The sequence below is a fragment of the Chenopodium album genome, chromosome 2 (genome assembly GCF_948465745.1).
Source record: "Chenopodium album chromosome 2, dcCheAlbu1.1, whole genome shotgun sequence".
Classification (NCBI taxonomy): Eukaryota; Viridiplantae; Streptophyta; class Magnoliopsida; order Caryophyllales; family Amaranthaceae; genus Chenopodium; species Chenopodium album.
In genome coordinates, this window is record NC_137835.1 from 24,940,833 (window position 1) to 24,967,955 (window position 27,123).

At 35.4% G+C, this 27,123-nt stretch overlaps 1 protein-coding gene across 1 annotated transcript; it reads left to right on the plus strand.

Annotated features, from left to right (window-relative positions):
• Positions 1-20,286: 20,286 nt before the first annotated feature.
• Positions 20,287-22,518, plus strand: LOC145584640 (peroxidase 57-like). The gene is made up of 2 exons (XM_081641458.1): positions 20,287-20,554; positions 21,576-22,518. The coding sequence occupies exons 1-2, from the start codon at positions 20,342-20,344 to the stop codon at positions 22,317-22,319; spliced, it is 957 nt and encodes a 318-aa protein (XP_081497584.1). The 5' UTR covers positions 20,287-20,341; the 3' UTR covers positions 22,320-22,518.
• The last annotated feature ends 4,605 nt before the right edge of the window (positions 22,519-27,123 follow it).

A 27,123-nucleotide genomic window follows, 5' to 3' on the forward strand; every position in this document is an offset into this window, starting at 1 on the left:
CTGGGGGTTTCGGGGCGGCAGGTGGGTGGGTCTTGGGGTGGCAAGGAGGCGAGCAGTGACTACGTTTTATGATGTGGTGGGTTGTTGTGGTTGTTTCTGTGTTGTGATGGAGGAATTGGTGGGTGGGTTGGTTGTTTTCGTTTTTGAGGAGAAAGGAGAGAGAAAGAGGAGGAGTGAGAAGGGAAATTGGTATAATTAAAAAAAAATACATGTTAAACAAGTTAAAGGTCAAATGGATCTGTTGGAGAAGGTGGGGTATACAAGTTGGATTTTTGTAGAATAAAATAAAGGTTGGATTTTTGGGAGGAAAAAGTGCAAAGATTGGATTTTTCTTTTTCATTTTTCCTAAAAAGATATGATATTAACGATTGAAAACCTACATCGGCAAGCGTGAAAAGAGAAATGTTGCAACTATAAAAAATAAAATAAAAGAAGTATTAGATTGTGAAGTATATTATTTCAATCAATTAGGATATATTATAAATGAATGTTGTACGTTTTGAAGTACTTTTTTCACTCTAAAAAAGTTTATATGACAATTATTTAGAGTTAAAATCTACTATTTTTTTGAATAAAATTATAATTTAATTTATACATATGAAAGATTGACTTTTTACCGAAAATTAAACTCGATCTAAGCTTAACCAACAATTTTATCATGAAAATCTATCCATGACCCTGGTCACTTCACCTTAACAAAATGATATTCACTAAAAGTTATTCTAGTTCTGTAAAATAATTTTAGTTCAGCAAAAATAATTACATTTCAAGAAAAATAAGTTCAGTTCAGTAAAAATAAGTTCAATTTTGTAAAAATCAGTGTATTTAAAGAAGCATTTTAACGAGAATCAATAAAAATAATTTCAATTCAGCAAAAATAATTTTAGGTCAGTAAAGTTAACTCCAGTTCAATAAAATTATTTTAAGTTCTGCAAATATAATTTTAGTCTAGTAAAAACAAATTCAATATAGTTAGACATACGATATCATACTGCTTATTTATAACCTAATGTATTAGAGGGAACCTTTAGATAACCCCTTTTGATAATGTAAAGTATTTTGACATACAATATTATACCGCTTATTTATAATACATTAGGTTATATTCACAAGGTCCCCTCGGAATATAACCTAATGTATTATTACTTGATTAGTATGATTACCATTTGCCACACAACGTACGTATGGAGTTATAGACGGCTTAGACTACGCTTTGCCCAAATGATCATTTCCGAAGGTCAAAGGTATAATTTGTAGATCAATTATTCTTATTTGTATTGCCGACAAATTTTGATTCTCAAGTTGTCAAGAATAAAGAGGTTAAACTAAGACAGATAAGATGAAAATTAAAAAGAATAATTCAAGGTTGTTATGATAAAGGATTAAAAAAAACCAACTTGTAGGATTCCGATAACCTCAGCCGCACAAGTACAAATTATAGACGACAAATGTGTTGTTACATGAAATTGTAAATTAGTTAAGTTGAATTGATCTTATCATTATTTGTACAAAAGAAGTTCATGCATGTACATGCAAATGTGTGTCCGTCGTCAACGATCAACTCTCGAAGGCTGGAACTAGAGGTGATTATTGGGTAGGGTAGCCCAATGATAATAAGGTAAGGGCTAAGTTTAAAGGGTTTTTAATGGATAGGGCCTTTAATGGACAGGGCCCTTATTGGACAGGGTCAATGTAGGGCCAAATTATTTTTCCAATTTAATTGATAAAGAAAATAAAAAATGTAAAAATAATTACATAGATAAATTTTGTAGACCCGTCCATTATCGACCCGCTATTGACCCGCGACCCGCATTGACCCGACCCAATATTGACCCTATAAAATGTGACCCTCTTTAACCCAACCCGTAACCGACCCGCACCGACCCTGACCCAGCCCGTCCAATAACCAGGTCTAGCTGGAACTACGACCATGTTTGGAAAAGTACACACAATTATGCATATAACATTATAATAACCACATCATCATAATCTTCTTTTATTCTAATTTGCCACCTTTTTTGTTACATAATAATTACCAAGTATTGGAATAAACTTACTTATATCTTAATCATTAAGATCTATCGTGGCATATTACTTATTAAAATTATCCTTTAAATAAATTATGAAAATTATATGGGTACAATAGATCTTTTACCAAAATGGCTAATTTTACAAAAGTATTTAGCATAACGACTTATTATAAATTTTAATTTCAAACTAGCTAATTTATTAACTTGAAAGGAATTTATCTATTTCTTATATTCCTTTTTTAATTTTTATTTTTAATTTTTTATTTTTAAAAAAAAAAATTGGATTTTTGTTTTTTTTTTTTGGGAAATTCTAAAGCCATAATTTGAAATATCCCATTAATTTGAACAATAACATTTAACATAATATATTAACTGTTTTAGTATATACTTTTATTAAATTAACCGTTTTGGTAAAATATCCTACAAGAATTAGTTAAAACTAATCTTTTGATTGAGCCGATTCATTAACATAATCTTAGAATTATTTTTGAATAGACATAATCTTAGAATTTAAAGTTAACCTCCACATTTTATTTTTCTTTTCTATATTTTTCAGAATCTATCGTACAGTCTGTTAGCCTTGCCTTACCCTCCATTCCGTAGCCGCATCTCCCCGTGGTCGACAAACAACTATCATCCTACTCAAGACAGTTCTCTCTTATAGTTTCCTTAATCAGTTAGACCCAAAAACTTTCGTTGATCTAAAACAATATCAAGAGCTAGTGTGATAAGGAGGTCACGGTTATATATATATATATATATATATATATATATATATATATATATATATATATATATATATATATATATATATATATATATATATATATATATATATATATATATATACTAGTTTGGTGCACCGTGCGACGTCCGGGTTGTTTGATAAATTTATAACATAAACTTTAATTTTATCTATATATACCAAGTTTTATAATTTATCATTGACGATTTAAATTATGCAATAGGCATATAATGACTAATAATAATATTGATGAAAATGCTTGATTTAAAAAAAATAGCAAAGTAAGTTTGAAACATTAGAAAATTTTAAAAATTAGCCAAAAATAAAGCAAAATAAAAAAAATTCTAAGCATGTTCAGTTGACCCGAACATGAAATTTTTGGCTAGTGTGAACATTGTTTGACCCGTGATCTAAAGTGACTAGTTAGGGCCTATATTTAGTGTTTATATTGTATAGTTAACGGGCCTATTTCTTGAGCCCTAATCTCTTGTATAAATACTCTACTCTACACTCTAATGAAACTACGAAAAATCTTTTCGTGACATGGTATCGGAGCCTCTATACTCTAATCACTAAAACCCTAATTTTTTTTTTCTCTCTACTCTACTGCTCTAATCGATTGATCACGGAAGATGGCAAGCTTGATCCTTCTTCTCCCTTTTATCTTGGTTCCGGCGACCAACCAGGGAATTTGATTACCCATATCGTGTTGAAGGGTGACAATTATCTTGCTTGGTCTCGGGCTATTACTCTATCATTGAAATCGCAGCGAAAATACGATTTCATCGATGGCACTATCTCTAAACCTCCTGAAAAGAAGAAATTGCTTGATTGGGAGACGGTTAACTCTATGTTGGTTTCTTGGATTTTTAGGGCTGTTGATCCAAAAATTGCAGCCTCTATACCCTATTTTGATGAAGCCAGACGACTTTGGGACTATCTTGAAAAGCGTTATTGTGAGGCGAGTGGACCTTGCTTGCAACAATTAAGGGCTGCCATTACGAATTGCAAGCAATCCCCTGCTATGTTTTTCGGGGACTATTACAGCCAATTGGTGGGATACTTTCACGATCTCTTGCGCCTTAAGCCACCTCACGGCTGCGAGTGTGGTTCTTGTTCGTGTGGTGTGGCTGCCAAGTATGAAAAAGACAGGGAGGAGGAGATTTTACACCAGTTTTTGGTCGGCATTAATGATGCTAAATATGGTGTTGTTCGTACCAATTTGCTCTCACAACAACCCCCAGCCACGCTAGAACGAGCTTATCAAGCTCTTCTCTAAGAAGAACACTCTCGAAGCATAGCTCTCACCAAAACCCCTGTGAGCAGGGATGATGCCCACGTATTTGCTCTGCCCACTGCTGACTGAAAGCAATTTCAGTCCTCTGCTCGTGTTGATAAGTCCAAGTTATTCCGCTCTCATTGTAAACGCTCGAGTCACGACAATTCAGGATGCTTTATGCTTTGTGGATATCCGGATTGGTGGCTCGAAATATACGGAAAAAAAGGGGGGGCTGCCTCGGGTTCCTCTGCCGTGGCTGCACCTGGCAGTAAGCCGGCTGTCCAGCCACCTGCTGCTCGTGCGTCTGCCTCTGTTAAACCACCTGTGCGCGTCAATGTTGTGGGCAGCAGTGGTTAGGGGTGTTCAGATCTGGGTACCCGGGTATTTGGGTACCCGAAAAAGCGGGTACCCGGATCTTCGGGTAGTATAAAGCTCGGCCCATGTCCCGACCCGGGAAAACCGGGTACCCGGATATCGGGTACCCGAATTTCCCGGGTCGGGACAGAGGGTACCCGGTTATTTTTTTATTTTATTTTTTTTTTTCCTTTTTTTTTGGGTAAATCAAGCATAAAAAAAATACTCATAAAGCAAGCTACTCTTTTTTTTTAGTAGATGCGGAATAAAGAGGCAATGCCGAATGAGTTCTTCTCTTATTCCTGTGGACCATCCAAATAATCAGGGGATGGACACCTGAAGAAAACCGAATTCGCCCCAACCTCGAATTCGGATTTTCGAAGGACGCGACCCCTTTCAGTAGCTCCAATTCATACAAAACAATCCAAATTTCTAAGTTAAAGTTTTGTATAATTCAAATCCCATAGCAAGGTCACAAAAAAGACCTCAATAATTCATTTTACGAATTAAAACATAAAATCAGAAATCAATTATGAAAGTAAAATCAAACTCCACTAGCACAAATAGCTACTTTCATTCCTCATTAAGCCACCACAAAATCAACCTCCAACTCAATCGAACACACTTCGATCCGTGAGAAGAAATTGCAATTAATGAATGGTAAGGTGCCGATTGTTGCGATGTTGTCGTCGCTTGTTACTTGCATGCATTGGAGTAAAGATGTAGAGAAATTCATAGATCTAACTATGAGAAAAGAGTGGATTGGTGGTATGGTGGACGGGTGAATTGAAATTCAGAAGATGAAGGAGAATTGAAAGATAGTACTTAAAATAACAAAAGGGAGAGAGAAAGAGATGAGGAATTGACAATTGAGGATGAATGTCTAGTCGGCTACCATAGAGGAGAGAGAATATGGTGGGTGGGTGGTTGGGAATAAACCCTTAACCCTTAAAAACTGTTTTTTTTTTTAAAAAAAAATATTAACTCACGGGTCAGCGGGTACCCGCCACCCTCACAGGTCGGCCCATGACCCGACCCGAAAATATGCTAATTTATCGGGTCGGGTACCCGACCCGCGAATTTAAAAAAAATACAAAAAATACCCGGATAAATCAGTCGGGTCATCGGGTCAACAGGTCGGGTCAATCGGGTCGGGTATTTTTGAACACTCCTAGCAGTGGTGGTGATTCTTCTGCATCAGACGATCTCTTGGCCTTGCAACCGGAACATGTTCGTATTTTATTAAATATTGCTAATAGTCAACAAGAACGGTTGAGTGGTAAGTTTAATTCCTTGTCTTGGATTATTGATACCGGCGCTTCTCATCACGTCACCGGTGATGAGTCTTGTTTACTAGATGAGCAATCGATCTTACCTTGCCCCGTTGGTCTTCCGGACGGTGCACAAGCATTAGCAACAAAGGAGGGTCGAGTGGCTCTTGCCGATGACATTATTCTTGAGCATGTTCTATTTGTTTCGAAATTAAATTGCAACTTAATTTCGGTCTCTAAATTGATTGATGATTCTCACTGTTTTGTCAAATTCACTAATTCTTTATGTGCTATACAGGACCAACTCTCGGGGAGCCTGATTGGAGGCGATGAACAATTGGATCGACTCTACTATTTCCGGCGTCTTCCTAAAGTACGTGCGGTGACGGATCCAAAAGTTTCTACATTTCGGTCTCTAAATTGATTGATGATTCTCACTAGTTCCTGCTGTTAATGTTAGCTCTAGTAGAAAATCTTTAAATAAAGCATGTGATATTTGTCCACAAGCAAAACAAACTCGGGATAGTTTTCCCAATAGTAATAATAGGGCTAGCCGTATTTTCGAATTAATTCATTGTGATTTGTGGGGGCCTTATAAGACGTCGTCTACTTGTGGCGCTCACTATTTTTTTACTATTGTTGATGATTTTTCAAGATGTGTTTGGGTTTATTTGTTGAATGATAAAACCGAAGTTTGTTCTTCTTTTCTCTCTTTTTTTTCTATGGTTAAATGTCAATTTGATGTTACTGTCAAATGTGTACGAAGTGATAATGGTACGTAATTCAAACACTTAATTCCGTATTTCAATGACAATGACATTTTATTCCAAACTTCTTGTGTTGGTACACCTCAGCAAAATGGTCGGGTAGAACAGAAACATCAACATATATTAAATGTGAGTCGAGCCTTAATGTTTCAAGGGAATCTACCGATAGGTTTTTGGAAAGAATGTGTTTTGGGGGCGATTTATTTGATTAATCGTACTCCTTCTACTTTGCTAGCCAACAAAACCCCATATGAGATTATTTTCGGCAAAGAACCTGATTTTGATGTTTTGAGGGTGTTTGGGTGTTTATGTTTTGCCCATAATCAAAAAGCTAAAGGCGACAAATTTGCACCTTGGAGTAGGAAATGTGTGTTTGTGGGATATCCTCATGGTAAAAAGGGGTGGAAGGTGTATGACTTGGAAACGGGTGATATTTTTGTCTCGCGTGATGTTAAATTTTTTTAGCATGAATTTCCTTTTGTGTGTGATGATGGAGTTGGCGACACTAATGGAGAGGTTGATGATAATGTTGTGTCTCATGATAATGTTGGAGTTGATGTTGATTTTTTGGATGATTTAGAACATGCTTTGGAGTTGGGTGAGGCTTCTCTTACACATGATGATACCCCTCATTCACCCCTTAATGCCGCTGCCTTTGATGCTAGTACTATTGCTACTCCTAATGTTGCTACTGCTGCCCCAAATGCTACCTATAATGTAGCCCCTGCTGCTGAATTTTCTGCTCCAAACGCTGCTGCCACACCTCTTGATGCTGCCCCTCACTCGTCAGCTTCTTCCTCTGAGGTGGCTGCCAATGGCAGGCTGGACCGCAGCCCACCCGCGGCGCCCAGCACTGACCATAGCACCTCCGCGGCCTCCTCTACCCCTCTAGACAGTGGCTTGGATAGCAGCTCTATAGCTGATCCGAGTCACTCCTCTACTACCTTGGGGCGTGCTCAAAGGGAAAGGCACCCTCCGGGTTGGCATCGGGATTATGTCGCACATACTTTAACTCTTCCGGGTCCATCCATCTCTCCAAGTTCACCGTCCATTCCAAGCTCCTCAGGTACTCCTTACCCTTTAGCACATTTTGTGAATTGTGATAAATTTTCTGTGCGACACCGTGTGTTTATTGCAGCTATTGATACGATGGTTGAGCCTCGTAATTTCAAGGAGGCAATGCAAGATGAGGGATGGAAAGAGGCAATGCAAAAAGAAATTGATGCATTGGAAAATAATGGCACATGGGTGCTTGAAACATTACCTCCGGGCAAGAAAGCTCTAGGGTGTCGATGGGTTTACAAGGTCAAGCTTAATTCTGACGGCACACTAGAGCGATTGAAGGCTCATCTCGTTATTTTTGGTGATCATCAGGTTGAAGGTATCGATTATAACGAGACTTTTGCTCCTGTTGCTAAAATGGTAATTGTTCGTGCTTTTCTTGATGTGGCTGCTGCAAAGAATTGGGAATTGCATCAGATGGATGTCCACAATGCATTTCTTCACGGTGATCTTAATGAGGAGGTTTATATGAAACCTCCCCCTAGTTTTCATGGCGCTCAACCCGGTATGGTGTGTCGACTTCTAAAGTCGTTGTATGGTCTTCGGCAGGCACCTCGTTGTTGGTTCTCAAAATTGGCCTCATTTCTAAAAAGGTACGGATTTCGGCAATCATACTCTGATTACTCTCTCTTTACTCTGCAATCTGGGTCTATTCAACTCAGTGTTCTGGTGTATGTTGATGATTTGATAATTTCTGGTAATGATTCTTCTACGATTTCAACATTCAAGTCATACTTGAGTGACTGTTTTCATATGAAAGATTTGGGTGTTTTGAAGTATTTTCTTGGTGTTGAGGTTGCTCGTAGTCCGGAAGGCATATTTTTATGTCAACGGAAATATACACTTGACATTATTGCAGAGTTTGGTTTGCTAGGTGCTCGTCCGGCAGGTACTCCTATTGAGTAGAATCATACTCTGGCGAAATCAGAGTCCTCTTTCTTTTCTGCTCCAGAGCAGTATCGACGGCTTGTGGGCCGTCTGATTTATTTGTCTTTTACTAGACCGGATTAGGCATACGCGGTACATATTTTTGTCTCAATTTATGCAACACCCGCGACAGGACCATTGGAAAGCTGCTCTTTGTACATTGCGGTACTTGAAGGGATGTCCGGGTCAGGGAATCCTTTTGAGTTCAGATTGTGATTTACATATTACAGGTTGGCGTGATTTAGATTGGGCCGGTTGTCCCTTGTTGCGCCGTTTTATCTCTGGCTGGTTGGTGTTTCTTGGTGCTTCTCCTGTATCTTGGAAGACTAAGAAACAAGGACACTGTGGCCAAGTCTTCTTCAGAGGTCGAATTCCGCTCAATGTCTAAAACTACTGATGAGTTGAAATGGTTAAAGGCCCTTCCTCTGAGTTTGGGTGTTTCGCATCCCCGTGCTATGAGTTTGTTTTGTGATAATCAATCTGCTTTGTATATTGCGCAGAATCCTGTTTTCCATGAGCGTACCAAGCACATTGAGGTGGATTGTTATTATCTTCGTGATGCGATTCAGCATGGTATCATTAGTCCGTCTTATGTGAAGACAACGGATCAATTAGCGGATATATTCACCAAGGCTTTGAGTAAAAGTCAATTCATGTATTTACTTGGCAAGTTGGGCATTTGTGATTTGCATGCTCCAACTTGAGGGGGGGTGTTAGGGCCTATATTTAGTGTTTATATTGTATAGTTAACGGGCCTATTTCTTGAGCCCTAATCTCTTGTATAAACACTCTACTCTACACTCTAATGAAACTACGGAAAATCTTTTCGTGACATGACTCGACTCGAAATGACCCGTGATCCAACCCGATTGATAGTTCATTACAATAATAAAATCATATTAGATTGTGAAGTTTTGTATTTAAATCGCTTAGGATATATTATAAATAAATGTTGTACTTTTTGAACTACATTATTTGTTCCTAAAAAAAATTATGATATAAATATAAATTTACATGATAATTTTTTAGAATTATAATCAAATAATCTTTTTGAATTAAATTATAATTCAATTTGTACATCTGAAATATTGGTATTTTATCAAAAATAAAACTCTAAACTAACAATTTTATCCTAAAATTCTATCCAAATAGATTTCTAAACTAACTTTTTTTTTTATCTTATGAAGCCTATTTAAATATATTCATTGTGGCGCGACACTTGGCTAAAAGCTAAAACGCCAAGTGTCGCTGTATATGTATGTATGTATGTATGTGTGTATATGTATGTATGTATGTATATATATGTATGTGTATATATATTTCCTCTGTTTCTATTTAGTTAACACGTTCAATTTAGACACATCTTAAGGAAAGAAGAAAGAGTGAGAGAAAATGATAAAGCGAGTGGGGTAGCTAACTAGTAATTACAAAGTATAAACTTACCCAAAAAGAAAATGTATCAATTAAATAAAAAAGTTTTTAAAAAGGAATACATGTCAACTTAAAAAAAAAAACGAAGCTAAGTATGTTAAAAACTACCACATGCTTTCATCTATCCGTACTCTAAGGCCTTGTATAGTTCACCTTATTATTACTTATTTCCAAAAAATAATTTCAGATTAGCTTAAAATAAAGGGAAAATCATAACTAATAATCCCGTCTTTGTCACTTCTGCTCAAAACAACCCTATATTTGAATAATCTGAAAATAATCCCACTTTTAACCTGATTTGCTCAAAACGATCTTTAATACCTATAACCTATTTAACAGGTTAATTTTTTATTTTGTTTTATTTATTTTTTAAAATTTCTGAAATCTATCCCCTGCCTCCCACCTTCAATGGCAAATCTCCATTACTACCACCACCAAAGCGTTAGCCGAAACCCCCACAGCCCAACCCCATCACCACAAGACCTCGCCTTGAACTACCAACCCTCACTTGACCACCGTACGACCCCACCTGACCCCCTAACATTGGCCAACCAGCCATCCCGAAACCCCCTTAACCCACGAAATATATCGACACCCTAGAATCATACTCCGTATGTTTCAAGAGTTACTGTGGTCAATCCCATGTGTAGCATTGAGGCAATAAATACTATGGTCATCTTCAACACAAAGTACTATTTCTAACCCATGGAAAGAATTTAAAGAAGATTAAAAAATTTGGGGATGATTAGTTGAAATTCAAAAAATTAATCGAACATCAAATTAAACCATTTGAAAAATCAGAAATTTTAATTAATTTTTAGTTAAACCCACAAATCCACAATATAGTGAAGGTTTTCTTTAGAAAATTCAATGGAATCTTTGTTATCGATATCGGCTCAACCAAAAGCTAGTAACAAAACATGAAGTTTTTTAAAAAAAAAAAAAAAAAATTATTTAAATCAGAATAACAATTAGTTACTTTAACAAAATGAAAAATCATACTTGTATCAGAATCAGCATTGTAATTAAGATTTTAAATCCTTGAACTCGTGATTAATAACTTGATTAAAGATTAAATTGATAGAATTAGACTTTCACCGGCAGGGAAGGGTGTGGGCTACTCCAGTAGGATGGGGTATGAAAGGAATAATGTCCTTCGAACAAGTGTATTATTCTGATAGTGGGTTCAGAATTATTAGAAAGCTAATATATTCAGTATGGTCAAATGATCGGAATGCCTGGGTGGAGGCCGCTTCCGATCAGTAATATTAATGCATAATTAATATTACAACTTAATCTTGACTGAACCCTTCGGGTCACACCCAACCAACTAACGAGCCGAAGCGACGAATTAATTCGGAATTAATTAATAAGTCGATCGAGTAATTTATATTTAGACGTCGGAAATTCGAGCTTGGAGCGTCGAAACCGAACGTCGGAGAATCTCAAATGTCGAGCCAAAATTTAGGAATTGGCGAGACGGGAAAATGCTTCAAGTAAGAAGCAAAAACCCTAGCCACGCAAAAAACAAGGAAGCGCGCCAAATAGGAGTGTGCCACGTGGCAGCACACATGGCATCACGCCATGTGGCAGCGCACGTGGCATCCACCAAGTGGCAGCGCGCCATGTGGTAGTGTGCCACGTTGGCAGCGCGCCATGGTGGCAGCGCATGTAGAAAGGGGTCGTGGACCCGGGTGACAGGTCATGGACACGGGCCAAAAGAAAAAGGCCCAACCGAACCCAACTTGAGGCTCAAGGTTGGGTGACACATGGTTAGCTCACAATGCATGTGAGTTGCCTTGGGGACCAAGTGAGAAAGTGGTTCTCACCTAACCATGTGACACTTGTTACTTATTCCTTGGTTTATTTAACTAAGGGTAAAATTCATCAATCTTTCCATGTGAGATCTTTTTGTGAAAAAGTCCCACATTGAAAGATGAGTGGAATTCATAAGGAAGCTTTCCTTATAAATAGCCAAGGGTAGCTTGGGATTTTTTGCTTGAGTAAGAGTTGGAAATGGGATCACTAGTAGTGAAAACCTTTGAACTCAAGAGTTGGAAAGGGTATCACATTTTGTGAAAGCCTTTGAACTCAATTACTCGGGTTTATCAGTCGAGTCTTGCTATCCCCAAGACATTGGACTTAGTCGGTGATCGTTGTTACGGGTGGATCATCGTTGGAGGCTTTGTAATTTCAAAGCTAGCTTTCAAGTAAGAGCCCATGTTTATGGTCTTATTTATTGCGAATGCGGTCTTGTTTTCGGGTTTGTTTCCGCGGTGAGTCGGAATCACCAAACCCCAATAGGGTAGGCATGGGAGGCTGTTTCAGGTGGGGGTCGGAGAAGGAGGAAGGGGATGAAGATGAAGGGCGCTGTTTTTATTCTTTGTTTTGTTTTTGTTTTTGTTTTTACTATTTTTATTCTTGGTTTTTTTTAACTAATAAAAAAAAGACCAATTAGAAGGTGTGGGATGTCACCTTCTAAAACCAGTTAACAATTTTACAAACAGGTCAAGGGATCGTTTTGAGCAGATGGAGGTATAAGGTGGGATTATTTCTGGATTACGTAAAGGTGGGATTATTTTGAGCAGAAGTGACAAAAGATGGGATTATTTATTTTAATTTTTCTAAAAAATAAAGGTTAAGATTAGATCATATCAAAAATAAATGAATTTCACAAAGTCTTATATGTGGCTGGCTACACCGTATGGCTAGCCATTTTAAAGGTTACTTCACTAGTATAATGGGGATTACTTGGTCAGTGTTAAGGGATTATTTCGTCATTGTTATAGAGTTACTCAGTCAGTGTTATAGGGGTTACTCCGTCGGTATTACAGGGGTTACTTAATCAATGTTATAGGGGTTACTTTTAGTGGTCACACGGTATGGTCGGCCGCACACAAGACGAGCTGAATAAATTTAGTTCAAATTATCATTTTATATGCGGTTTTTTTATTGCTAAATATCTATAATTTCATAATGAAAAAATTACTACCCCTATTTCACATTTTTTGCAACTTTGAAGGGTGCACTGACGTCTAGGTAAAATTTGTTTGTGAGTGTAAGATAGAGAGAGAGAAATAGGAACGAATGTGAAGAGGAGAAAGATAGAGAGAAATAACAACCTAAAAAGGAAATAAAGTATTAGTTGTAAATAATGTGTAGCATTCATTTTTTGCAAAAGTTGCAAAAAAATACGAAACCGAGGTAGTATGAAAATTAAATATTATTGTACTAAATATACATTATAACAAAACTAACAAGACTCCACTAGATATCTCGTTTAGGCCCTGTTCACATTTATTGAACTGAACAGAACTGAAATGATTGGAGCTGAACTAAACTGAACTGAACAGAATAGAGCTGAAATGAATATTTTATGAGAGAAGGAAATTAGAAGCTGAACTGAACTGAACTGAACTGAAATTAAGTTGAAGTGAAAAAGCCCTTATTCCTATCTAATTGAAGTACTCGACATTTTAAAATAAAATTTTTGTCCGAGTTGTCCAATACACCCCCCCCCCTCTTATATATATATATATATAAGGAAACGATTTGATAGAAAATTTTATTCATATCAAGTAATGTCCATTTCCGCAAAGTAGTGATGCTTTGGGGAAACGACTCCAAACGTACATACTCGTATTTCATATGATCATTCGTGTCCCACCTAAGTGTGCTACAGTATTACACGAACGCTTAACATAAGAAAACTTACAAAATCAAACCAAGCTCTATCGATACAAATATCACCAAAAATCACAAAAATGGGAGAGAGTCCTATATCCTTCGAGTTCACGTGCCTGATGATATTCTCGGCATCCGATTCCACCCAAACACTCTTGTACCCCATACAAATCGTAAGGCTTAAAGCATACCTCACTGTCATTCCTTCAACAACTTCCGAGCTTGAACAATGCTCCTTCTCATTGCCTTTTATTTAATAAAAATAACATTCATTTTAGCCATAAAGAGTCATTAGTAAGACTGTAAAAATAGATTAAACCGTATTAGTATACATTGAAATGTCTCATTATGAATGGAATTACTTTGATTATGAACTTAACTTTCTACATTGCATAATCTAATTTTCAATCATTGGATAGTGACAAATACTAAAGTTGTTAATATCTTGTAATCTACAGTTAATACTACTTTATTAGCAACCTAAATAGTTATTATCAATACTTCCAACTTTGTAATTGTTTATTATAATTAGGCAAAATAAATATTTTCAACTAGGTTGTACTATTTTCTTCAAATTCCATTTTATTCTGCTGGAGATTCTTAAAATATAATTAGTGGACTTAATTTTGTATTAGTGGCTGATAATATAATGAATAATTTTTTTTTAATAAGTATAATAATCACTCAAAGCTGCCATGCATAGATACATACAATAATAATCTTTAACTTTTTGTCAAAAATCTTTTAACTTATTATGCTTTTTGCGTATATATCAATCAATCAATCAATCAAAGCCTTAATCCCAAAAGTGGGGTCGGCTAACATGAACCAAATTTGATTATTCCGTGTAGTCATCAACATAAATCTTTCTCCTCCATCCCTTACGATCCAAAACTTCATCCTCACGTAAATCCATGCACTTCATATCCTTCCTCACTCCTTCCAACCAAGTCATCTTTGGTCTCCCTCTTCCTCGTTTAATCCCTCCATGGTCCCACTCTTCCACTCTTCGCACCGGTGCACCCTCGGGTCTCCGTCTTACATGTCCAAACCAACGCAGACGATTTTCCCTTAATTTATCTACAATGCCCGCCACACCTACTTTCTTGCGAATAACCTCATTTCTGATTCTATCTCTTAAAGTGTTTCCACACATCCACCTTAACATGCGCATTTCCGTAACCTCCATCTTTTTAATATGCTCTTTCTTAGAAGCCCAACATTCTGTACCATAGAGCAACACTGGTCTTATGGCAGTCCTGTAGAATTTTCCCTTCAACTTTAAGGGAATGCTGCGGTCGCATAACACTCCCGTGGCCGCTCTCCATTTAAGCCACCCTGACTTAATCCTGTGGGTCACGTCTTGATCAATGTCACCATTCTTCTGGATGATCGACCCTAGGTACTTAAAACATTCACTCATGGTCAAATCCTTTCCATCCAAACTCACCACTTCATTGCTTGTACCCCTCTGAGTGCCAAAACGACATACCAAATATTCAGTCTTACTCCGACTTAGCTTAAACCCTCTAGATTCCAACCTTTGCCTCCATTGCTCCAACTTGACATTAACCCCATCCTTAGTCTCATCCACCAAAACGATATCATCTGCGAACAACATACACCATGGAACCTCATCTTGAATTGGTCTAGTTACTTCATCTAGAACCGTTGCAAAAAGAAAAGGGCTTAATGCAGACCCTTGATGCAATCCGATTGTAATAGGGAAATCTTTTGTCAACCCTCCGCATGTCCTCACATTTGTTGACACATCCCGATACATATCCTTAACTAGGTCTACATACCTTCGTGGGATACCTTTCTTCAACATTGCCCACCAAAGTATCTCTCTTGGCACCTTGTCATATGCCTTCTCTAAATCAATAAAGACCATATGAAGATCTTTCTTCTTTACCCTATAAAACTCCATCATTTGTCTTATCAAATGGATTGCCTCCATAGTAGATCTCCCAGGCATAAAACCAAATTGGTTATCTGAAATGCTTGTGCATGCCCTCAACCTTTGTTCAATCACCCTTTCCCACAACTTCATAGTATGGCTCATAAGCTTAATTCCTCGATAGTTAGAACAATCTTGAGCGTCTCCTTTGTTTTTATAAACCGGGACCAAGGTGCTCTTCCTCCAATCTTGTGGGATCCTTGTAGCCGTCCATATCTTGTTGAAAAGGTTTGTTAACCAATCAATACCAATCTTACCCAAACACCTCCACACCTCTATCGGTACCCCATCAGGGCCAACCGCCTTCTTAGGTTTCATCTTCCTCAGTGCAATCTCCACCTCTACTCTCCTAATCCTTCGCACATACTCCATGTTGATTTCTTCATCACTCATAGAGGTATCTCCTATCACAACTCCATTACTTCCATTAAATAATTCATCGAAGTACCCCTTCCACCTGTCCTTGATGCCCTCCTCTTGCACTAGGACCATTTGGTTCTTATCTTTGACACACTTCACCATGCCAATATCCTTCCTTGCCTCTTGTCTTCTCTTTGCCATCTTATAAATGATCCTTTCTCCCTCCTTGGAATCAAGCTTTTCATAAACCTCCTGATATGCCTTTTCTTTTGCTTGGCGAACAGCTGCCTTTGCCTTACTCTTAGCCTCCTTATACGCTGCAAAGGTTTCATCACTCCTACATTTTCCTAAGGCTTGATAGCATTCCCTTTTTTGCTTAATTACTGCTTTCACCTCTTCATTCCACCACGAAGTATCTCTCTGTACCGAAGTTCTTCCCCTTACTTCCCCTAAGACCTCTTTGGCCACTCTTAGGAAACAGTTCTTCATTCGTAACCAAGTCATGTCCGGATCCACCTCTCCATCCCAATCCGCTTCTTCAATTACCTTTTCTGTAAAAACCTTAGCTTTTGCATCCCTTAGGGTCCACCATCTTATCCTTGGTTCTTCTTGTCTAACTTTTTTCTTCGCCTTCTCTTTCAGACGAATAGTCATTACCAATAGCCGGTGTTGGGTGACCACACTCTCCCCTGGGATAACCTTACAGTTTATGCAACTTTGTCTATCTATGCTCCTTGTGAGCAGGAAGTCTATTTGAGTTGCATTTGCTCCATTCCGAAAAGTTATCAAGTGTGAATCCCTCTTCTTAAACCAAGTATTAGCCAAAATTAAATCATATGATTGGGCAAAATCCATAATAGCTTCACCACCGGCGTCCCTCTGCCCATACCCAAAGCCTCCATGGACACTCTCATAGCCATCTCGGCTCGCCCCAACGTGCCCATTTAGATCCCCTCCAATATATAACTTCTCTGAGTGGTGGACACCCTGCACCACCTCGTCTAGGTCCTCCCAAAATTGTCGTTTCTCTTCTGCATCTAAACCCACTTGGGGAGCATAAGCACTGATAACATTCACAATCTCCTTGCCACATAGCAACTTCAGCCTTATCAACCTATCGTTCTTCCGATAGACCTCGATCACCTCTTTTGCCAACCTCTCATCGAGAACCACACCAACTCCGTTCCTAGCTCCACCATTCCTTGTTCTGTGGCTCGTTTCTTGCCCAACATACCATACCTTATACCCCAAAACCAAGCCTCGAGCTCCTTCTCCTGTCCATCTTGTCTCTTGGAGGCACATGATGTTCACGCGTCGTCTTTTCATTACTTCTACCAATTCTGCTGATTTTCCCGTAAGAGACCCCACATTCCAAGAACCAATCCGCAAACTAAATTCTTTTCTCCCACGCTCCCTCCTGATCCCAACTCCAAGCCCTTGATTATTTGACACCACAATTGGGCAATATGGCGCGTCGCTTCTGGGCGACGACCTAGCAACCCTTACATACTTATCACTGCACCCGGGTCTGGGAAGTGCAGCGCGTCGCTCAGTAGGGAACGCCCCAATGGCACGCCCTTGCTCATTTGACACCACACTCGGGCAATGTGGCGCGTCGCTTCTGGGCGACGACCTAGCAACCCTTGCATACTTATCACTACACCCGGGTCTAGGAAGTGCAGCGCGTCGCTGAGTAGGGAACGCCCCCACGAAAATATCTGTTTGGCTCATGTCATGGGATGTGACGAAGTTTTATACTGGCTGTCACTGGCCTACCGTAACCCTCCTCCTTTATCCAGGCTTGGGACTGGCAGCGGGAAACCCACTGGCGGAGTTCTGCTTTTTGCGTATATAAAATGTCAAAAATTATTTTATTATGATAACTAGCATAGTGCCCGTGCAATGCACGGTTTACAAATCAAATTATTAAACCCGTAGGAAAAATAAAATAAAAACAAAGGTAATTCGTTTACTATTAAAGGACTTGGTTACTAATGGTCAATAAAAAAAATTAAAGGAACGTTATTTGAATAGTATTTTATATTATTTGAATTTCTTTTAATTTTTTATAATGTTATTTTATTAATTGAAAAATAATTGAATAATACTCCACATAGCTATATAAGAAGTGGACTAATTTATTTATATCTCCCGTTGAGAAAAAACTAAAATTTTCTAATCATATCATCCGCATCAATAGTTACAATCAATATATACATGTTTTATTTACCCATCGCACTCATTAAATCTATAGACACAATAATAACCTTATATTTGATCTATCAGAACATATGTTTTCCTAAGTTAACCATTGTGCCAAAAACTATATATTATATAATAGTCACATATATAACCAACAACTGATTAAATATAGTATACAACACAAATACATCGTATATAGGTATGGATACTGATAATTTTATATAAATAAAATATACGAAGTATATATTACTAAGATTTATCCCTACCTTAATTATAAAAAGGTTAACAAAACTCTTATAATAGTGCATGGACATTTATATATCTAAAAATGTTCTTTTTACATATATTTTCCCCCATTTAATTTTAAAAGCCTTAAAATTATCTCTTGAATTCGCTAAATTGATTTAAAAGGTTATGTTTATTTCAATATTTAAAGCCATTTACTATTTTCATTTCCTTTTGTTTTAATTTTTCTATTTAGAATTTATTAGACTATTAGGTTTCAAGATCGAAGTCAATATCTTTTTACCGTACAATCACTAAATCAAAGTCGCTCAACTAAAGTTTTGGACATTGCATAGCTACACAACATCCAACACATTTAATGATTACATGCAAATAATATTAATAAAACTACACATTCGATATAAGTTATTAAACAATTTAACTATATATACATTTTAATAGGTTTATATCTTTCATATTAACAAAAATATACAAATATTATTATTATATTTTGAAAAAAAAAATAGACTTTGGAGTTTTGTATACGATAGATAAAGGATAAGTTAATTCCTGTCATATATGCATTAAGTTTTGGGTGTTCTATCCGGTTCACCCTTTGGGCTAATCCAGATTTGAGGATCAGTTCTAGATTATTAGGTTTCATTCCCCTTCCGATTGTTGTCGCAGGGGAGCGAACACAGGTCTCCCTACCTAGTGTAGTCTCAATCACCACTACACCAACAACCAATTGGTGTAGTGGTGATTGAGACTACACTTGATATGGAGGACACGTGTTATAAAATATTCTAGTATATTATATACATATACTTTTTTATATTATAAAAAATATTATATACACATACTATTATAGTTAAAAGTATTATTATGTATAAAACAACATAAATTATTGCACATCATTGTTGTATATCTAGTATAGTACATGAGCAATGCATGATTTTTAAATCAAAATGTTAGTTTTTCTAAAAAAATTCATAAGTAATAGCATTGTTTTATGCAAGAAAAACAAAAGGTCATTGTAAAACACATTGTGTAGAAAATGAAAGGCCGATTAAAATTAAATTTATGTTCAAGATTATGTATTTTTTTCCAAGACAACATTTCGACTCAACATTCAGTATTTGTCAAGGAGTACAACAAACGATAAAAGTAATTTTTACACTATTTTGTATCTTTATCAAAAACTTTTGTATTCATCTGATTACTTGAATTGAATTTAGGATAACTTGTAGACTATTTTGGGTAACTTTTATCAATAAAGCATAAATAACTTTCATTCATTACAGGGTAGCTTTTATAATAGATGCACAATATTTTATTGTACATCTGATTTTTTAAAAATGTTTGTATTGATTTCATAATTGACGTCAAACTAAATTCTATCTATTTTATTTAATTTTCATAAAAAAAAAAACAATATTAGCCTTTCAAAATAAGAAATATTTATTTCCTTAATTATGCCACTTTAATCATATTGTTTCAAATTAATTATTATTTTTTAACTTACTATAAATAAAGATTGGAAAGACTTTATGGATTATTTGTAGTATTGGAAAGTATATATATGTATTATAAAAAAAATTAAATCAATATTTATGTTAGGAAATCGTGAAAATCTTACGCATGTATAGAAACTTGCTTTTATTGTTTGAAGTTTAACAAAAAAAAAAAATTATGCTTGAATATGTAAACAGTAATTATATAGATATATTTTATACATAAGATAAGTCAATGAGAGAGTGACATTTGTCATCCTCACATTGAGGCGCTTGTCTTTTAGTATAATATATATAGATAGATTTTGGCTGAATTTAATGTGTTGATGCATGTCCCTAAAATCAGTTCATTTTAAAAATTGCAACACGTAGTCCCCACTCTTGACTTTCTATTTTGGCCACCCTTTGCCAACTTACCTTACTACTACTATAAATACTCAATTTGACGTCTTATATTTTGCAAACCCAACACATAACATAAACTACATCTACAAGCATCTTATAACTTGTATAATAACAACAAATTAAAGATGGAGAGTTTTCTTAAGCATCTCAATGTGTTTTCATTAGTGTTATTTTTCTTTGCTCTTCCTATTTCTTCGGCCCTTCAAGTTGGTTTCTACAGTTCGTCTTGTCCGAACACTGAGAACATTGTTCGACAAGTTGTGCAACAACGGTTCAATGCTGATAAATCTGTTGCTCCGGCTTTGCTTCGTATGTTTTTTCATGATTGTTTTATCAGGGTAAGATTTTAGACTCCTACTTGCATGATATACATCTTATGACACATTATTGCTTGCATCTAGATAAAAAGGGAAATAACTTATTAATAATACAAAGTATATAATTATATTACATGTTTGTGCCAAATAAAGTGATTGATAGAATGTTGAATTGCCGTAAATTTTAATGAAGTTTTGACAACTTCAAACTTCTATGAACTACGACAAAAGAGCTACAATAATGCTTTGTCTAATAAAGTAATCCCTTCTCCATGTGTACTGAAGGTTCGTTGCTTGATGTGTATGTTCACTATTCACTATTCACATACATCAATAATTTATCTTATATTCATGGCTATTCATACATTAAGGACATAATGTACATTAACGTTTCAAATTAGAATTCAATAATGGTTGCGTCACATGGGTTTAAAACTCTCTCACAACCTTAGAATGATATGAAGGGTCAGGGATTGAAGTTCAAATAGACAAGAAATTCGATGAATATGTTTGTTTGGTAAATAAATGGATAGTTAATTGCACGACTTAACATAAATACAGAGCGGCTACATAAAAGTATTTTGTATTTATGAGAATTTTAAATCAAAACTACGAGTCACATTCCCAATAAAAAATATTTCCTCCATTTCTGAAAGTTCGACTTATTATGCATTTGATGGTCTCTAATAAATAACTTTGACCATTAGTAACCCCGGCTATGTATAAATAAAATTGTTAGAAATTTGATGATTGAAAATTCTCTTAAGGGGAATCTAATAAGATCAAACTTGTTAATTTATTTTGATTGTATAAATCAATAATTGTGGTCAAAGTAATTTTATTTTGATCACTTGAATAGTAAGTGAGTCAATCTTTCAAGAACGGAGATAGTATTATATTTCACTTTTTTTACACAAAAAAGGAAACATTATTTTACTTGTTGATATGAATTTTGTTTTAAAGTTGTATTTCATAAAACCTTAAAGTTTCTGTACCATGGAATATACAATCAATTGATACAATATTTTTTTTTAATGTATAGGGTTGTGATGCATCAATATTAATTGACTCAACAACCACCAACCAAGCAGAGAAGGCTGCGGGTGCAAATGGATCTGTACGAGAGTATGCACTCATAGACCAAATCAAGACCGCTCTAGAACAAGCATGCCCTCAGAAGGTTTCTTGTGCAGACATCATAGCCCTTGCTACGCGAGATGCAGTTTCCTTGTCCGGAGGGCCTATGTACAGTGTGCCAACAGGCAGGCTTGATGGCACCATTTCTAGGGCAAGTGAAGTAAATCTCCCCGGCCCAGCCTCCACCGTCTCTCAGATCCAACAAGCATTTAGCGCCCGTAAAATGACTCTTAATGATATGGTAATCTTAGTTGGTGGCGGTCATTCAATTGGAAGAGCCCATTGTAATTTCTTTCAAGATAGGGTATTTAACTTCCAAGGAACTGGTAAACCTGATCCTACCATGGATAAGAATTTGCTTACCAAGCTACAAAATCTTTGTAGTTTGACCTTTAATCCAGCTACTTTCCTTGATCAAAACACAACAGTTGTGTTAGACAATGAAGTCTACAACCAAATGAAAAAGAACAAAGGAATCTTGCAAATTGACCAAGAGCTAGCACTTGACCCTTTAAGTGCCTCAATAGTTTCAAGCCTTGCCGCCAATAATAACCTTTTTAGGCAAAGCTTTGTAAATTCCATGATTAAAATGGGTAACCTTCCAGGAACTGGTGGAGAAATTAGAAAAAATTGTAGGAGACAAAACTAAAATAAAAAGAAGATCAAACTTAGGGTTATCTAATTACAATTGATTGGAAGCCCTTGTTTCATTTCCTCCACTTTCTAAATAAGGGTATTTTTTTTTCTACTTATCATTATTGTTTGATTTCTTGTATCTTAATTCATTTTATGTATAACCTTGTATGTATTAATAAAAAGTGTAATGTTTAATTAATTGTATTTCTTTATGGTGTTCTTAGTCTATATAACTTGTGCTTGATTGATTGGTACATTGGAAAAACTTTTATATAGTCACATGGTATGGCCACAATTGTTTATAAGGTAAGTAGGTAGTACTTATTTATTCATACCGGCAAAACCTCATTTATTCATAAGACAACCTTATTTTTAAGTACATGATACATGGGTAACTACCTCCAATTCAATATACGAGTAATATTAGTTAATTAGATAAAAGACAAAATAACCTCATTTATTCATTTGAGTAACCTACACCCTTTTCTTGTTTTGACTATTACAAGAATAATAAACCACTTGTTTATAAGAATAAGCCCATTTTGTCATTAGATTAATCCCTATTTATTAGGGATGATGAGTAAATCCCTTACCATTTGATCATCACCGCATGTAACCCTAGTGCTCAATTAATTATATTATATGTGAAGTGGTCATACATATTATTTGACTATCTACATATAAGAATTTGTGCTTTGATGAAACAAAACAATTTTAACATAATATAATGGACGAGACACATCACACAATTAGAGCAAGCTAAACTAGTTCTCGCTCCAAATAGAATGAATTGGAAATTTTGGCCTTAGCTATCCCAAATATGAACATTATTCCTTAAAATGTCCCGAATACTGATTAATTTATAACAATCCCAACTTCGGAAGCCTTATGTTTTAAAATAGTCTATAGCCTCTTATGACCGGGTAAACTGGTTAAGGTTGTCACGTGTTGAATTCTTAGTGATCCGTTCAAAAAAATGATCTCTCCTCTCTAGGTCTTTCTCCACCACTACTGCAACTACCACACCCTAGCCATCGATGTGCCCTTTATATACTACTTACCTTCCTTATCAAGTTATCATCACTATCCTTAGCCATTTCCACTTAAAAATCATAAACTAATCAGACCAAAACCGCGGTCAAGTTTGGTGGCAGTTGCAATAGGGCTTTATAAACATGATAAGTGGTTGGTAGCTTAGGTTGGGAGGCGTGGTGGTGGATGTATAACTGGAAGATGGTGAAAAGGGGTGGATTTTTTTTTTTCCTTTAACAACGCCTAATAAAACACTTGATATTTCTTTAGTGGTCATTTGAAATATGACTATCATATTATTTTGATGATAAATAATATGAGCAATTTATTTTTTTTCACACTATAAAATGGACACAATTAGTATTCTAATATCAATAATGTAAATATGTTTTTTGAAAATTTTAATACAACATAAATATATATTGTTCGAGAAATTATAAATTAAGAATAAAAATTACATAAATTTTGATAAATTAAAAGTGTTGATGATAATATTTATACAAAAAATAAAGTAATATAATTAATTATTTAGAGAAAATTAAGTCAATTACGAACTACATAATCATATAATATTATGGTAGTCATATTTCAAACGATCATTATAGAATTTTCTACAACTACACACGTGACACTAGTAACCAGTCAAATGGATTAAAAACACACCATTTTGTGTAAGACCACCTAATGTTAAAACATAATTGTCTGAAGGCTAAATCTCCTTGTCTCCCTTAAATCATTGATACAGCATTACATTGTTTGATTGAGTTAAACATGCCGCAATTGAAGGGCTTACTTTGCTTAGATTGTTTGATTGAATTAGGTGATGCACTGATTATTCCATATTATGCTAAGTGGCTTAACGTATTTACAGAAGTATAATACACGTTGACGATGCACCGACCTAACACCCATTCTATTTTGTATACGAATTTTCCATTTAAATGGAATGGAATAAGATAAGGCGCATAATATTGTCAATAATTTTACGTAACATAATGTTTTTATCCAAGTTTACAAGATTGGATGTTTATTTATTTTTATTTGCTCCACCCGTTTTATCCTTTAGGCTAAGCCGGATTCGGAGATCAATTCTGGGTGGTTAGGTTGTAGCCCCCTCTCGATTGTTGTTGCGGGGGATCGAACACAGGTCCTCCCTACTAGGGATGTCAATGGGGCGGGGCGGGGCGGGGGCGGATGTTGGCATTCCCATCCCCTCCTAATATTTTCATCCCCATCCCCGCGACGGGTCTAAAATTCATCCCCATCCCCGTCCCGGCGGGTACAATTTCAAAACCATCTCTGCCCCACCCTCCACTTGGATATCCACCCTTACCTAATCCCCGCCAAAGACCCGCCTAATCCCCACCCAAGACCCACCTAACCTCCACCTTTCAAATACACAATCCTACATAATTAATATAGATTACATTAAAAAAAAAAATCATTCTAAATATTACACATCTTTTTGTTTATAATATAAGTGTATTACAAAGTATTATAATTAATATTTTATAAAATAGTATAAAAGTATAGAATTTGTTTTAAAAGATATATAAATGTGGGTATAAGGTGGGAATAGGGCGGGTACGAAGTGGGGCGGATGGGGCGGGGCGGGGATTGGGCGGGTACAACCTAAAATCCACCCCCGCCCCATCACCTATGGCGGGTATGGTTTTCATCCCCATCCTCGCCCCACCACCCGCCAAACCAAGACCCATCCCCGCCCCACTGGGGCGGGGATAGGGCGGGTCTCCTACTTGACCCGCTCCACTGACATCCCTACTCCCTACCAAGTGTATTCTCAATCACCACTACACCAACAATCAATTGGTAGATTGTATGTTTAATTAGATGCAGATAAAACAATGTATATTACTACATTGTCAAAATTTAGATGTGCATAAAACAACTAGCTTAAATCCCGTGTCATGCACGATTTTACTAAATTTTAAAGTAAATTATATTGCAACAATAACAAAATGGTTAAAATTTTATTTAACACATGCCAAAGATGTCAAGATTATTGATACAAAAGACTTAATAAATAAGATGAAATGAAATAAATTTATAGACTATCATGTTTTATACTACCCCAGTACTCCTTACACAAAAATGTAAATTTTATATTAGTACCCATACGATACACACATACATGGATGTACCATTCGTCCATAATTTGTTAACATACTTTGTTGGACACAATGTTTTATGCAAATTTAATTATTTTATTTTACTTTGTGATAAATAATTAATAACCCTTTTTTTTTATTTAGGGTTATTGGATTGTTAGGGATTTTAATGTAATGTATATGTATGTATGTATGTATGTATGTATGTATATATATGTATGTGTATATATATACTTCCTCTGTTTCTATTTAGTTAACACGTTCAATTTAGACACATCTTAAGGAAAGAAGAAAGAGTGAGAGAAAATGATAAAGCGAGTGGGGTAGCTGACTAGTAATTTGTTAACATACTTTGTTGGACACAATGTTTTATGCAAATTTAATTATTTTATTTTACTTTGTGATAAATAATTAATAACCCTTTTTTTTATTTAGGGTTATTGGATTGTTAGGGATTTTAATGTAATATATGGGTAGTATATATAAATTTTTATTAATATAATAACTTTTATTTAATTACTTTTTTATAGGTTATTGCAAATATTATTATATTGAAGTAGGGAAGAAAAAAATTGTATTTTCCTACAAATTATATTTCTTTTAATTGATTAGTTAAGATTGTGGACATATGGAGTATTACATTATTATAAAATATTTTAGTTGAAAATATTTTTGCACAAAATATTGACACATGATTTTATTATTATTATGAAGTTTAGAAAAGTAATATATGTTACTCTTTATTAAAATATTTTCTTCTCTAATTATAATAGAATTTATTGCCAAACATAATAAAGTTGGAGAAAAAAAAATTATACATCATAGTCATTGGTTAAAAAATAATTATACATAGTCATCAGCCAAAAATAGACTTTATTGCCAAATAATAAAGCTGGAGTATTCTCATTATATAATACTTAAAACTAGTGTGTGTCCGGGCGTTGCACCGGGTTACCACTTTGATTAAATGGTTTCTTTATGAAATATATTATCATCTTTTTTGACAAAATGAAATATATTATCATCGATTGTGTATGTTATGCATAAATATTGAAAATTATGTTAGTAATTGATAAAGAGTATAGAAAGAGATTTTTTAACACTCTATTGTTTAAGAAATGTTGATTTTATTTCTCTTATTATTTGTTTTTGAAACTGCTTATCTCGTATTTCCTTTTTAATTGATGCATGTCATTTATAGTTATATTTATATGTATAGATGACATCAATTATCATTGGCTAAGGCCATGTTCTCTTCACCTTAAAAAAATAATATTAAGTAAAAATAATTTCAGTTCGGTAAAAATAAGTTCAGTTCAGTAAAATTAATTTTAGTTCAATAAAAATAATTACAGTTCGGTAAAAATAAGTTCAGTTCAACAAAATTCAAATTTATTAAAGAAGAATTATAATAGAAAATCAGTCAAAATAATTTCAGTTTAGCAAAAATAATTTCAGCTCAGTAAAATTAATTTAAGTTCAGTAAACATAGTTTAAGTTCAGCAAAAATAATTTCAGTTCGGTAAAAATAATTTCATTTCAGCAAAATTAAGGTGAAGAGAACGAGGCCTAAGATGGTAAGGCCAGTAGATCTTGTTTCTTTGAGGTCTAGTGTTCAAAACTCATCAAAAGCTTTTTAATAATAGTTGGAATGAT

Bases quoted from the DNA above. Each gene is read 5' to 3' on its own strand.
- LOC145584640 (XM_081641458.1), top strand. From the start codon at position 20,342: ATGGAGAGTTTTCTTAAGCATCTCAATGTGTTTTCATTAGTGTTATTT. The intron at 20,555-21,575 runs GTAAGATTTTAG...TTTAATGTATAG, and splicing joins TTCATGATTGTTTTATCAGG to GGTTGTGATGCATCAATATT.